This window comes from Mugil cephalus, chromosome 14 (genome assembly GCF_022458985.1).
Source record: "Mugil cephalus isolate CIBA_MC_2020 chromosome 14, CIBA_Mcephalus_1.1, whole genome shotgun sequence".
NCBI classification, from domain to species: Eukaryota; Metazoa; Chordata; class Actinopteri; order Mugiliformes; family Mugilidae; genus Mugil; species Mugil cephalus.
The window spans coordinates 7,029,007-7,044,874 of record NC_061783.1 but is presented as its reverse complement, the minus strand read 5'-3'; the positions used below and the strand labels follow the sequence as shown (position 1 = coordinate 7,044,874).

Sequence of the window (15,868 nt, the reverse complement as noted above, 5' to 3'; positions counted from 1 at the left end):
TTATTTATGAATTGTTTATAGCTGGTAAAGCTAACTACAAATGAACAAACACGCATGAATACGCACAAACCTAATTTAAAATTAAGCTTAAATATTTGATTAATGTTCAGTCTGCTCTGCATAAATTTTGTGTCTAATTGACATTGGTTTCACCAAGCCCTGTCTTCAGTTTTCATTGAAGAAATATTTGTGCTGTGTCTGTTTCACAGGGTATATTGAGGAGGCCTGCATCATCCCCTGTCCGTCTGACTGCAAACTGAGCGAGTGGTCCAACTGGTCACGCTGCAGTAAGTCCTGTGGCAGTGGGGTCAAAGTTCGCTCCAAGTGGCTCAGAGAAAAACCCTACAACGGTGGGAGACCGTGTCCCAAACTGGACCATGTCAACCAGGTGAGGGAGGATTCACTTAAAACTCTGACTGCAGTACTTCCCTGAAAAATGAATCAAAGGAAAAATCATCTGAATAACCTTTTTTTTTTCTGCCGTTCCTTTCTCCTCTTCTGTGAATGGAATCCATCCACAGGCACAAGTGAGTACACTATTGCTTCATGTTACGTTGTCACAGGAAAGGTCAAATAAATATACGCTGAGTGGATTTCAATCTCGTTAATCATTCTGCTGTTGATTTATTGTAAACCTTTCCCAATTGTGCATCAGCTCCAGATTTAATGGCTTCTTAAATCAAGCTACACATTTTTTGTTGGAGATCATCACGTTACTTTGCGTTTATATGTGACAGGTGTATGAGGTGGTGCCGTGCCTCAGTGACTGTGGACAGTACATCTGGGTGGCAGAGCCCTGGAGTGTGTGGAAAGTCAGTAATGTGGATCTGAAGGACAACTGTGGTGAAGGCGTTCAGACCCGAAAAGTCAGGTAAACCGAGTTAAAGTGTGTCTGCACAGCATTCATATCTGTTCACATGATCAGTCATTCGTGGCACAACAAGTTCTCAAACTACCTCGTGCCAGTTAAGTCAATATTGTAACTCTTCATAAAGATGACTATGAACCTTCTCATTTAAACTGGGGACTGATTCGCTTGCATCCCTTTGTGATCAGGTGCATGCACAACACCATAGATGGGCCTTCTGAGCAGGTGGACGACTACTTGTGCGACCCAGAGGAGATGCCTCTAGGGGCCCGCAACAGCCGGCTGCCCTGCCCCGAGGACTGCGTGTTATCAGACTGGGGTTCCTGGAGCCCGTGTCCACTGGTAGGCATGATGGGAAAACCTTCTCTTTCTCTACGTTGTCCGCTTACTTCTTTATTTGCAGCTTTTATCTGATAGCGCTGAAAGATGGGGTGAATCCCGGAGAGCGTCTTTACGCAGATATAGTGAAATAATGCGGCACCACTTTTGAATTTCCTTTGCAGTCAAATGAGTGTGCAGTTTTATCTAAAATAAGTTGCATATCTTGAATATGTCTTCGTCTTCTTAAGGGAGCATTTTGATAGTTTTCAGATCTGCCGACAGTTGCTTAGAAGAGAAGTTTTAACAAGGTTTAAAAAAGGGAAACAGTATTAACTGACGATTCTTCATGCCAATTTTCAGTCTGCGTTGCAAGTCATTTAATCTAAGCTAATGGACGTCTGAGAGTGTATGTAGAAGGGCAGTGCTACTTTTGCAGAGGCCATTAATACTGTTAAGTTTGTAGATAATTAATGAATTGTGCATTTGGTGAAAAGGCCAATTTTAATTTGTGCAAAACCCACACGACATATCTACTGCCCAACCTTTTATTTGGTTATGAAACAGTCTTCATTTAAATAAGGCACCAAATCTAAATCATCCGTGCTCCTCTCAAATACGCCTTTTTGCTTTTCACAGATTATGGAACTACACATTTTTGAATTACCATTCCACTTTTACGAGTGCCAGTCCTTAAATTAAAGCTCTTCCAAACCCAGGCACAACCACAAGGTTTGAGTGAAAAGCAGAACAGTTGGACACAAATAACAAAACGCCAGCGCCGCTGTAAACAATGAAACCGAGCGCAGAAAGGCAGAATGTAATTAATCTGCTCCTGCTGCTGGTGTCGAAAAACCGCTCGTATTCGTAGCGTAAGGGGGGCAGATGGTTCACAGCAACGCTGCTTAATCTCTCACTAACACTCCAGTCTGGAGAGCATTCTTTGATATCAGCCAGATATTTACTTGATCTGGTGGTAAGTGTGCAGGTGTTTCTCATTTCACGAAACACTTTAAACCCCGTGATTTAATTGGGCGAGCGCAGAGCAGAATGTACGCTGTGTTAAGTGTGTTACTGTGTTAGGCTCTTTGCTTGACCAGTGCGCACAGGAGTAAAAGTGTTAACTCTTTCTTTCGCTGTGGACCTCAGCCTTGCAGTGAGAACAGTACCCGCGAGAGGGTCGCTTACCCACTCCGACAGCCAGGAGAGGCCAAGGAATGTCCTCCGACTAAAGAGACCGAGCCGTGCAAACTCAACAGCAACTGCTTCCACTACTCCTACAACATCACTGGTGAGAGCTCAACAGCTTGACCCCGTGCATCCACTTCTGATGCAGACGTGTGGTATCTGCAGTGCAAGGTCAGGAGTGTGATCAACTTCATTTTCCTTGCAGACTGGAGCACCTGTCAACTTAGTGAGAGAGCGGTGTGCGGAAACGGCATTAAGACCCGCATGCTGGACTGCGTGAGGAGCGATGGTAAATCTGTTGACCTGAGCTTCTGCAAAGAGGTGAGACGTGTGTCACTTGCTGCTTTTTTAATTGATTTTGACTCAGTTAATGAAACCAAGTGATGTTTCGTTGCAGTTGGGTCTGGAGAGGAAGTGGCAGATGAATGCTTCCTGTGTTGTGGAATGCCCTGTTAATTGCCAGCTCTCTGATTGGTCAGCGTGGTCGGAGTGCACTCACACCTGTGGACTGGCAGGTATGTTCATGTGATGTGTATAAGAATATTTGGAAGTTTCACCTGGTGTTAGACTGGGGGCTGGTGGGGTGATCTTTGCAGTGGCCACACAATGAAAGCTACAAATATGGTGTTAGCATGTGAAACCAGACGATTACAGGAAACACATCTTCCTCAATTTCATACTTTTCAGTGCATAGTCTGGACTAATACTTAAACCCAAATCTTTCTTTGTTAAGAAACCAGAAGCAGCCGTTGAAAGTGGTCAATGGCTGATGGCTATTTCCTGCATTTAACCCATCCAAATGAACACACTTAAAACAGTGGGCATCTATGCAAAGTGCCCAGGGAGTCATTTGGTGCTTGGTCAAGGTACATCAGAAATGGGCATAGAGGGGATCAAACCAGTGACCTCAAACCCCTGAAAGCATTTATTTTATTTATTTATCGCATTAATTTTCCTCGTAAAAATAGAGTTCCTCAAATTGAGTTAGTAACAGCTCCACAACTGTAAAAACTGAAATATGGGTCAAAACTGACTGGCACAAAAATTGCCAGTTAAATTCCAGGAAATACACACATTTTTCACTGTATAGTTTAGAGATGACGGCATTTTTATTAAAATAAATCTCAGGTTTCAGCATACCAGCTTCCCCACGCAGCAGGTGTGATACCAATACTTTCTTAGATGTGAGTGATCTACTGTATCACCGCTGTCAGTAGTCAGCAGTGCTCAGCTCTGAACAGCCTGCTCCAGAAGGCCAGGCCCTCTTACAGTAATGGTGGAAACCAGAAACGCTTTATGGTGTGAGAAACGATGGCGTTATAACCCCAAACCAGCAGAAAGGGGGGATAATAATGTCCTTGTGTGTAATTCCATAGGATCAGGCCGTTGATTAGTGATCCATTAGGAGTGTGTGCTGCGGGGCTCAGGGAGCACTCTGCTCTCCAGAAGTCCTTGAGAAGAGCTGCAGCCAAAGGCAACAAGAGCAAATAGCAGATATGAAACCAATACCCGTTTCAGCTGTTGTGGTAACCTTAATCTGTCCCCAGGCGTGAACAATTTTTCTCTTCAAATGGAGAAATGGCAGGTAGGCCATGGAAACGGAGGGACTCCTCGCTTCCCTTTCCTGTGTTTCTTTTTTATCTCGAGGCTGACTGTGAGATCACACTTCCCTGGAGGAGTTGAATTCTGTTCCGGAGCCAGGAATAGAAATGAGCTGGATCTGTTATTTCAAGCAAATGAACATACCTGGAAGCAGCAAGCTGCTGGTATCAATCAGGCGCTGCAAAAACACAGCAATTTTTCCCGGATGTGGCCAGCCTGTGTGCATAGATTATTTTGCCATTGTGTGTTCTTCCGCCAAACACTGATAGTGACAGCTGGCACACACCTTGTTTCAACCAGCAGCCCTCCCTCCATCCCTCCATCCCTCCCTCTCTCTCACACGCTGTGCAACCCGTGTCAGGGCTGCCTGCAGGGAGACCGTCGAAGCGTGAGAATTGCACTGGAGGATTCCTGCGGGCGTAAGGCATTAGGATCTCCTGCGAAAGCAACCGATGTACAAGTGGTGAACTTTGATTAGAAATCTGAGGCCAGAATTCATTTTTAAGTTCATGCAAGAAAGTACTTGCGTGAACTTAAAGTTTTAATAAGTGATGACTGTGGGGTTTTAAGCTTTTAGTAGAGCACATTATACCTTATTAATATATCAGCCCCTTCAAACGGCACATGTTGCTCAGCTTGATTCCAGATACTGGGTAGAACACGTCCTCCACAGAACAAAGCTGTGGACAAAGGTGGACGCAGACAGGATTGGGTTATGTTTATCGTTTGGTCAAAACACGCTACAGGTACAGTAGATGCTGTTCCATTTAATGGCAGATGTGAACCACGTTGCTCTCAGCCCTAGTGGCCAAAACCACAAGATGTTTGCATTTCTATTTATGAACAGACTAAACAAACCATGAGTTACCTCTCCATTCTAGCACCATAGCTGAAGGTGAATAAATGTCAGTGGGTTCCTTGCAGAGCGTCTGAACAGAGAATGGCCATTTGGAAATACTGTAAATATTTTTAAAATAATATTATAAAAGATAAATCTGTTCTGAAGTGTTTCACTGAACATACTCTTCAATTTATATTTTAATACCTACTTATCTGCTTGTGTAAATTATTATTGCTGAATGTATTATTTGCTATATGTGCTTCAATGGGCAGAAACCACAAGCGTTTCCTTTGAGACCAGCGCTAATTGAGTTTTATTTCCCCCCCACATGCCTCCCCCCCAGGGATTTTTGTTAAAATTCACATGAAATTTTGTACAAGGCTCTCCTGTCCTTCACCCCCCTCGTATTCCCCAACCTAAGATAGAGTCAGCTATTTAGGTTTAACACAACAAAGAAATATGAATATTCAAAATGGCTACAGGGAGCGCGATGAAGCGCCGTAGATTACATTAACTGAACAAGAATAGAACGACCCAAATTACTGCACTGAGACAAAAGTGAAAACAAAAAAAAGTTGCAATTGTGTAAAAAAATAAAAAATATTGTAAATGAATGCAACTTATGAATATCCGTCCTGAAGGAAACTCGTTTATTGAAAACAAAAATATATAACTGTGTATTGTGTTTGGCGACGAATGTGCTCAGGTGGTTCCTTGGAACAATCCGAGCATGCATGACACAAACAGTCCGTGAGATCAGAAGACACCAGCAGCGCCTCATAAAAGATACACAGAAAAGAATCCACATGACATGAAGAAAGAAAACTCTTTTGATAATTCAGGAGGATCCCGGGGATGCGAGATGTAAATCTTCATTAGGCCCCGAGCAGGAGCGCTGGGGTGCACAGCACAGGCAGAATAAATGAATACCGCCTCTGTTATAATTTCCTGTAGGTTAAATAAATCAACAGGAATGGAAATGCTAATTTAGGACAATGTGATGCCGCTGTCTTTCAAAGCCCACATGTCAGTTTAAATTTTCTTTTCCTCATGATTGAGACATAAGAACCGCTTTGGAATTTTATTCACATCCTGATGTTTGTGAAGACATTACAGAACAGTAGTTATAATCCAAAGTTCAAGTTATGTTACATTTTATTATGACTGAGTACCTTTAATGTTTCTTTTGTGCTGTTGCTGTGAAAATGCCATGGCAATATCAGCAGCTGCTCTTAAATGATTCATGTTTGTCATCATACCTTTGATTTGAGAACGTACTGAACATCCTGAAGCCCCTGAAGTGACCTGATTCTGTATGATTTTCAACCACTTGTCTTCCTGATGTTAACAAGCCTCTGGAGCACAGACTTTCACTCAGTGCTGTCACGAATAATTATTTTTTCCTTTTCATCTGCTACTCTCTAGGCAAGCTGTGGAGGAGACGGACGGTGGTCCAGGCTCCGCAGGGTGACGGGAGGCCGTGTCCATCGCAGATGGAACAGTGGAAGCCGTGCCTGGTGAAGCCCTGCTACAGCTGGAGATACGGCAAATGGTCCGAGTGCAAGTCTGAGGTCAGTGTGCGCACGCCTTCTGAAGCCTCCTGAGCGAGTCGTTATATTTAATGACTTTGTCAGCTGAAGCATTTAAATGGTTGAAAAATGAGAGAAATAAAAGGAATTCCAGATTAAAACAAAAAATAACTTTTTTAGTAACTACATCGTTAAAATCCAATTCATGTATTCATAAAATTAGTAATGAATAATGTAATGTAATGCATTCCGACTTTATACTTACTGACAACAACATGCTTTCGCAACACATGCCCACAACCAAACAACAGAACAGAAATAGGTAGATTGACATTCCATTGAAGTTATCAGTATTTTTTTTTTACATTGCTTCCAGTTGGTTTTTGATTTATTTTGGGAAACCGAACTCATTCGTTAGTTTTAGCCATCAAAACTACTTTGTTTGAAAAAAGAGATCACAGTCTGGGTTAAAATACATCCTTTCAGTGTAAATGTCAGCTCCGCTGCCATTTCCTTGGAAGTCACATGAAAGCCAAAACGTCAATTTGCCCAATACTTGGTGAAAACTACCTTCAAGAGAAGCGAGCGGGAGAGCTCTCTCTTATGTGAGACGTGAACGTGATCCACGGTTTCTAGTCAATTATTTCGCCGCATAGTCACGAACCGCACATCCCCTGAATATTCCGACGGCGTAACGTCATTTTCTGACGGATGAATCACGGCCATCTGTGTCTCAGCAGCTGATTAAGCCTATAGGCACCTACTAAATCTCCCCGTATTTTGCATACGTGAATCACCAATGACTGAGACAGTCATTGTATTAAGAGGAAGGATTACAGTCTAAAAGGGAAAGCGGCTGAAGGCAAGCACAAATACGGTTTACCATTGTGATATCTGACATCTCCATCCTGCAAAGTTTATTTCCCCCTCAACCCTTATTTGCACACTGGAAGGCATGGCAAGACAGCATCCTTGTGTGCAGCGCGATTCACCTGCATGCGTAGGTCGTTCAGATGCATCTTTCTCCTTTTACATTATTTAACACCTTTCAAATAGCACCAGCATCCCATTGTTGGGAGCCAAAAAGTTTGAAATCTTACAGAAATAATAGCCACACTTTGTTCAAACTACCTTCTAGCTCTTCATGAAACAACACACAGCATGAGTTTCTTAGACCCTAAAGCCAAAACACACTTCAACTCTGTTCTCCCGTCTGTCAGGGGGCAATTTGTGGAGAAGGCCTGCGCTTCAGGAACGTGTCGTGCTTCGTGTCAGACGGCTCGGGTCAGCAGGACAGCAGCCTGGTGGATGATGAGCTGTGTGGGGATCTGGAGCCTTCGGTGGACGGAGACACGCACATCGTCCTGCAGGAGTCCTGTACTGTACCCTGTCCTGGTAGGTTACTTTTGTAGCTTATCCTCCACGTAAGGGATCCTGACAGTCCTGACATTTAATGAATAAATATATTTTCCTTCATTATAAGTGATTTCCAGTTCATAATCTCCACTTACTTTACGTAGTGAAGTCAAACCCTCTCAACATTAGACAAAATTCCCCCCTCAGTCATTTGACAGTGGGGAGGAAAGAAATCGATTTAAACTTGATGAACTTTCTGGCAGGAGATGCTCTGGGTGGGCGACTGTTTGCTGGATGAGAGAATAGCAGAAAGAGAGTGAGAGCAGATGAGAATTGATGAACATAAACAGTAAACATCGATCAGGCCGGTGACTACAGAAGAGAAACAAGCAGCTCCGGAGCCAAACGTACCTTTGGAAATGTAAAGTGGGAGGGAAGACAAATGGAGTGGAGGAGAGGTGCTCAGTGCATAGCTGGAGATTTAGGCTTGCTTTATTTTTTTGGTACAGTGATCAGTTTTGGGCAAAAAAGACTGCACATGGGAGGACGCAGCTTTGATCTGGATTGGTAGAAAACCACATTTTTGGGATATTTGCCAAAAACATTGAGGGCTTAAGTCTCATAAACCAGGGGACGATCATCTAAAACTGAACTGCAGACACTGATGTTGTAGTTATTTGGTCGAATTCAATCATTTGTAAGAGGCGTCCAATTCAGGATCACATCATTCGAGATGACTACGGTCAGAGTTGATGTCGTCTACTGGTTAAACATTTGGCAATGAACTGTTTAACACCAAAATATGACGTTGTTCACCATCTGTCCTTATTCCTGGTTTTCATGGTAACAACAAAGGCCTGACTGTTGAAGCGCGTAGTGTTGAATGCGTTTGATTGCAGGAACTTCAGGGGCTCCTATAATCAAACACACTAAGGGATCCACGAGTGTGCCACACAATGCAGCACTGATGCTAACAAGTGAGAGGAGGGATGCTCGTTGGAAGCTTTTACAGGGCAGCTGATAATGGACTGTGTTTATATGTGTACCTCAGTCTTTCAAGCCTTTCAGCAGCTATTAAGTTGCCAAGTTAATTGACTCAGCAAGCACAGCAAGGTTAAAGAGGAGTGGTTGCTGCTGGTTTCCATCCCAGACTTTAGAAGACAAAACTTAAGGAACAAAAGTCTAATTTAGATGGTGGCTTCATGATTAGTTAAATATGTTTCAACCAATGCAGAGAATTCACACAACTGGAAAGTCCTCCAACCAATCAGAGCCATTTTGTTGTACACAAACTCAACTCCATGGTGCACAGTGTTTGCTTATTGAATTCTCTGTACTTTCTGTAGGAGAATGCTACTTGACGGACTGGACTGTATGGAGTCCCTGCCAGCTAAGCTGCGTAAATGGGGATGACCTGGGTTTCGGCTCAGTCCAAGTGCGATCCAGAGCAGTGGTGGCCCAGGATCCAGAGAACCTGTTGCAGTGTCCGGAGCAAGAGCTGGAAGCGCGGCCGTGTACAGGTCAGTACGCAGAGGGCGAGAGGGGTTTTAAGAAAATGTCTCCTTGATTTAGATACGCTGACAGCACTGCCTGTTCTTTAGAGATAACTTGCACACCTGCTGCAGTTATATAAGTAGTGTGATCGTGCCTTTTCTGCAGACGGGCAGTGCTTTGAATACCAGTGGAGAACCGGGTCTTGGAGAGGCTCATCTCGCCAAGTCTGGTGCGAGCGTTCAGATGGGCTTAATGTCACAGGTAAGCATTTGCATCTGTACTAAATCCCCCTCCATGACGGTTCTGATGTTTAATTTATGCTGGTTTCCTCTTTTACAGTCCAGTGTTTTCTCAACTCCGTCTGTCCTTTGTGACGTAACAATGTTCTTTGTTCCTGTCAAATGTATTTCTGCTATTGTTATGATGAAACTATTTGTCACTAAGGCATGTTTTCAGGAGGAACCTTTATGCCAATGTTAAAAAAATGATAATAATAATTTTTTAGAAGTGGACAGTTTTTGAACCAGCAATGTGCAAAATAGCAACTGGATGTGGTTTAGGTATCATGGTATCAGCTGGATAAAATGATAAAATGGTGTTGAAAACCCACAAGATAACCAGGTTTGCCTTCAGCTAATACTTTATTGGTCAAACTAGTTTCAAAGTACAAGAGTGGAGTGAAACCAGATGTCGGATGTTGTGAGTACCTAAACCATGTGTGTGGGCCAGTCCATAGCTTCAACCGCGACAGCGTATATGCAAATGAGATCAAAGTGAGATCGTTGAAGTGCTGCTACGCAGCTACACATGAGGTCTTGAGCTGTGCGGGGCAGAGTGATAATCTGGCTGAGGTTGTTTAAAACTGTCTACTCCAGTGTGTAGAAATCCTTGATAGCTTTCCAAGCATTACTTGACAGGGAGTTCCTGGAGACTGCTGCAGACGAGCTGTAATCCAGAACAGTACCAAAGTTTAATCCCATTGTCCGTCACATGTCAGGGTTAAGCTCAGCATTATAGTATTGTTCCCCAGTTCCACAAAGCGTCATTAATCTGCTGGTGTACCATCTGAAGAGTCCTGAAGAACACACACACACACACACACACACACTTTAATCACTACATCAGCTTTTATTTACAGCGCCTACTTTGTTCGAGGAACCGTGTCATGTTTTTGTATTAGGTGAGCACGCTCAGCACGGTTTAGGTGAACAAGAAATGTCAGCACATGCGCTCCTCCAGATGGTCTGCCTATCTGATTGGCGCGTTGCATCTTTTCTCCTTCTTGGAGATCTTTCCTCGGAAGTAGTGGCATCCCGCTCATGAATATTCACGCGGAGCTCTCTCCCCGAGCATGCCACCTAATAAATATTCACGAGCTCCAACAGATTACCATGTTTTAGCAGACATGTGTTTTCTCTGACTGTCTGTTGGTCGGATCACTGTCACTTGTACTGTCTGCTAACATTATCCAGCTCATTCCGTTTTATCCTCAGTGCAAACACGCGTTCTTTGTCCTAAATCGTTGACAAGTCAGAAAAACTTACCTCTGTCAAAAAATGGTAATTTCAGAACGGTTATTTATGTCATGAATGGATTTTTTTTTTTTTTTTTAACACTTTCCTCATTTATTCATCTGTATGTTGAGGTATCAGCTACTAAGTCTTTCAACATTTTCTCAAACCTCACAGTGGTGAGTGCAGTAGTCATCAGTGACAAATCTAATGGAGCTGTGGTTTCATTAGTGCAGGAGCAGTGTCATATGAAGTTATTTGCAATAGCAAGTGCTGCAGATATTATTCTATTGAAAGTATCAAGGCCTGGGTGTTGTTGGTGGCAGGTCATGATTCAGGAGTGCGCACTATTGTTAACTGTAATGACACCTCAGTTTATTTTGGTAAGAGCTGCTGCGTCAAGAACTTCCTAGGTGTCGAGTTTAACGCAGCAAATCACAAGGGAGGCAAAGAAATAATCTGCCGTGGGTATTAAATCTCTTCTGCATGACTCTATGCTCTCAGCCTTAATGCGGTGTGACTCCCGAAGCACAAACAAGTGCCTGAATTAGTATGGGGATTTAAGGTTTTGTAGTGCTTTTGATAGTTATGAAATTATTCCGGCAACAGAAAGCATGGTAATGAGCCGAGTTGTCAGGGAGACGGGAGCCGACGGCACTGCAGCTGCCTTTTGCTCAACATCCAGGAAATGTTTAAGTAAAGCAGGAAGGAATCTAGAGCACACGCTGTACTACTGATTAGACTGTGATATTGTTATTGAAGAACTAAAAGCACAACGTGCAACGAAGCCACTGTGACAAAGTCATTTCCCTTGTGGTTTATTAAAGTCTGTCTAAGTCTTTTGTTACATCATGATACCTCCAGCAGTCAACCTCTGGAGTTGAGTTTTACCTTTTGGCCTTTGCTCTCCAGGTGGATGCCTGTCAACGGCAAAGCCCATGGCGGACCGATCCTGTGACCCACCATGCACAAAGCCGCGGTCTCTATGTACAGAGGTGAGTTACAGATGGAGGGAGGGAGGAGAAAAATACTACACATGCGTCAACGTTCGGCATCGGTGTTCCTGCTTGCCGTTTGTGGATGAAACCGTTTGTCACAGGGTCCGACTCCTTGTCATATGGGAGCTGGTCATTTCCACCCAAACTATATAAGCAAGAGAAAATTCTGCTACTGTATGTTGTATGGATTGCATTTCTATAATATATTGTAATTGTTATTCAAATGGTGTAAACCAATCACCCAGCAACGACAGCGAAAGCAGCAATAACTCCTTGGTCTGCAAGAAACCATGCTAACTCGTACACCCAACAAACTCCCAAGAGGTTGGCAGTAGTGCATATTTCTACTGATGTGCTTGGAAGCTTTGAATGGTCTTGCCCAGCTTGTTCCTCTATGATGCATGTGGGTCGGTGTATCTGTGGAGATCTGACGCCCCTCTGCATTTTCCGGAATCTCCCGTCTCTCTTTCCGTTGCCTGTGGCCTCTCATGCAATCCCACAGTTTTCACAGTGGAAACACAACACACAAATGTCCATCCAAGACACTTACACCACGCTGCGAATTAGTCAGTTGTTTAAAGCCCAAAGCTTTCTGTAGAGGTCACTGTGCGAAGTGCACCAGAGGCCAACTTTCCCTGTTGAGATGATAGCAGCCAGTATGGATGGTTTAAAGGAAAACCAAAAAGGGGGCCGAGAGGTGAAACAAATTACAGTAAAAAAAAAAAAAATCTTGCCACCTGTTGTTAAGATTTTCCCACTATCCTTTATGCTATCAGCTTCTGAGTTTGGGTAGTCCATGATCAGAGAGAATATTTCCTTAATCCAGCATGTATAATGATGAGCCTCAACTCCAATTAATAAGTTTTTATGATGCCATGTTGTTCAAATCCCTTTGCACTATGCCAATGTATATCTTATGTGGTCAGAAGTAGGCTAAACAGGAGGAAGCCTACATTCATTTTTTGTGGGGTATTTTTGTGTGAATATATACTTGTATAGCTGTGTGTAGGCAACAGGATCTCGGCAGCTGCATGATAGAAAAGAGAAATCCTGCGTTCTGGATCCTGGATGTCTTAGTCTTTTAGAGATTTGGAGTTTTTAACAGCATCTTGCGCAGTCAGATGGTGTCAACTTTGTCAGCGAGGGAGAGAGGAACCAAATGCATGACACTAAGAGAAGGAAGGAGCAGGATTCTTTAACAGAAACTCAAAAACGAGAATGCATGCGCTGCAGGGATGGCAGGGTGATCAATACACAGAAACAGAAAAGAAACTGGCAAAGACCAAAAAGCAAAGAGAGAAAACAGGAAAATAAAGAAGCAAGAGAAACGGAGCAGAAAGACAAATGGAGTAACATCACATAGAACTTGACAGAAAGGCAAGGCTATATATACACGCCTGGGCAGAGGGGTTAACGAGACATAGGTGAAACTGATGAGGTCGGAGCGCACAAGGGGAAATCAATGCAACAATCAAAGACGGAAAACACAGAAGGACAAGACAAGAAACACCAAGGAACGACTTTATGAAGTAAAAGCAGGAAACATAAGGAAAACCACACAGGGTCACAGAAAATACTCAAAACACCCTACTATGACAGATGGCAAACATCCATGTTTCTTAGGTGCAAAAGCCCTGTGCAGTTCAACTGATTATTTCCCATTCAGCTTTGCTTCTGCAGTATTACTGCTAGCGATGCACTGTCAAGCAGCGTTTTATGTTAATGGTATTTCATCAAAGAACTAATAACTTAGCACTGTCAGCACTGATTAGATTTTGATAAGTAGTTTTTGGTAAAGTAACAATAAAAACTAGTGATACAAAGTTTGCAGGTTGAGAAAGACAAAAGCTTACAAGCGTCATTTAGAGCTAGCTAGTATGAGTACAAAATATAAGCAGACACACATGCAAAAGGCAGAACAAAAAGTGTACAAGCATATAGATGGAAGGCCAAGACATAGACAAATGAGTGGTGAAATATCAGAGGACCAAGGGGACAGTTGAGAAGCATCAGCCAACAGAGGAACACACTTGGGAACAACAGAGAGATATGCGATGGTAATGGATTTGGGGTATTGGGCTCAGGACAGGGTGCTTTACAGAAACAGGAAAAAAAAAGGTTCCAACACCAAATGAGTGGTTTTGTTGCACTTATCAATAATATACATATATTTATACTTTTAGTCATCTTTTAGTCATGAAGAGCTTTTTACTTGCAAGGAATTTCCTATGTCTGTGCATCCAGATGTAAAGTTGACAGAAATCTGCAGCTTTGCTTTGGGACTGTTCACATCCAGAGGAGACAAATATTCTCTAATCTAAAACTGGCAATGATATCTACTTGACATGTTCATTGATTGTTAAATCCAGATTTTGTGGACCTATTTGTGAATGCCAATGTTTGTGTTTTGGTTCTGGCCTATTATTTATTTATTCCTCACCATTCGGGAAGTAGAAAATAGAGAAGATCTCAGAAGGAAGACAAATAAGTGTCTGGTGGACAGACATGACGATGCCAAACCTAAAACTGGACGGGAGGCCACCCTAGCTTAGAAAGATGAGAGGTGTCTGCCAACTCAGGGAGAGACTCAGAAACAGGAAAGGAGCTGGTGAGTCAGGCACAGGGAGATGTCTGCTGAGGCACTGGGCAGCAGAACTGAACTGTTGACTGGAAGAGGCAGAAATGTTTGCGGTTGTCTGGCCACAGAGAGTTGCTCAGTCTGCTTCATGTTGACGTGTAGTTACATTTCTGGGGAGGTGCACATTCGGTTATGAGTAGGGCTAGAGCTGTGGTGTGCTGACAGAGCTATGCCACACCTAAGGTGTATCTACTTCATATAGATCCCACATAGAAACTGCATCAGAGGTTAGCTACCCAAGAGAAAAACCAACAAGCCGGAGGCTAGCCGACCCTAGTACTGGATTGTGGGAAACCAATCAATCCAGCCCCATGCTAGGACCTGCCTAGGGCTACTGGAAGAATTCAATGTACTAGAGGCTAAAAAATATCACAGAAGAGTCATGGGAGATCTGACTTTGTGATTACACCAATTTATTGAGATTAGCAGCTTCTGGACACCAACTACAAATCTAGACACATACTGTAAAGGGTAATATCATAGTGCTTGACTGGGAAAGTCTTTCTCACTCAAATTAAAACACTGCATAGCTGTCTGATAAACTAAAGACAATAAACTAAAGGCTACAATAGTTTTGAGCATTCTAGTGTCAAAGCAAGAGTAAATTACTGGAGTGCTGTTATTTCCAGGTTAAAATTCCAATGTGTTAATGGCATCTCTTGGATGATGAGGTCAATGTTTATGTTTAAACCCTAAACCTGAATGCTTCCTGGGTACTGAAATAATACTGACTCACAGATTTGGTTTCTGATTGGAACCAGAGCAACTTTGCCTCCCAAACTGGTCATCTCTATCTTGCAGTATTCAGATGAGTTATAGAATAATTCCTATTAAATGCTCACTCTGCTTTAAATGTGTGTTTCCCTGCAACTGCAACAGACTTGTAAACTTGTCTCAGAGTGTAGGGCCGCATTACCTGTCCATGCAGCGTTGGATACAGTCCAGTGACTCTGGTAGAGGAGAACCAGTCTGATCTTAAGTGGTATAAATGACCAACAAGTTATCAGAGAAGAATAAAATAATCTTGTCCCCACTCCTGTCACTTCCACTACCAAGTATTCTTTTATATGACATTGAAACATTGTGTACTTGCTCACAAACAGGCTGTAATTCCTTCGTATTTCCGTGGCATTGTTTCAGTAAGCTTCTGCAATGTCACAAGATTTATTTCCATCCAGTGTTGCATTACTTTTTCACCAAGATCTTGTATTGATGATGGGAGTGTGACCACTGCGCAAAGCCTTCTCCAGCCCATCCCAAAGATTCTCATTGAGGTTAAGGTCTCCTTAGATGTTTCTCTGATTTAAGCATGCCAATGATTTGACCCTTTTCAAACAGATTAACATCTTTCTATGTCTTTCTACGTGGTCGTTTAAGAAATGAGGGGCTACTCATTGCATCAGTTGGGATTAAATAACTTGTTAGCTGAAAGATAATCACCCATGCAGTAATTATCTAATAGGAGACTCGTACCTATTTGCTTAATGAAATCTAGGTGGTGACGTTGGCCGAGCAGTGTATATTT

The 15,868-nt window shown here is 42.8% G+C and overlaps 1 protein-coding gene across 1 annotated transcript in view; it reads left to right on the top strand.

Moving 5' to 3' along the window:
• Positions 1-15,868, top strand: part of thsd7aa (thrombospondin, type I, domain containing 7Aa) — a 120,949-nt gene that overhangs the window by 97,601 nt on the left and 7,480 nt on the right. Inside the window, exons 14-25 of the mRNA XM_047605762.1 lie at positions 210-388; positions 522-527; positions 738-871; positions 1,057-1,210; positions 2,336-2,477; positions 2,580-2,695; positions 2,772-2,889; positions 6,243-6,388; positions 7,567-7,741; positions 9,049-9,222; positions 9,362-9,457; positions 11,620-11,702. Coding sequence (XP_047461718.1) covers positions 210-388; positions 522-527; positions 738-871; positions 1,057-1,210; positions 2,336-2,477; positions 2,580-2,695; positions 2,772-2,889; positions 6,243-6,388; positions 7,567-7,741; positions 9,049-9,222; positions 9,362-9,457; positions 11,620-11,702 — 1,523 coding nt within the window. The remainder of the gene's footprint in view (positions 1-209; positions 389-521; positions 528-737; positions 872-1,056; positions 1,211-2,335; positions 2,478-2,579; positions 2,696-2,771; positions 2,890-6,242; positions 6,389-7,566; positions 7,742-9,048; positions 9,223-9,361; positions 9,458-11,619; positions 11,703-15,868) is intronic.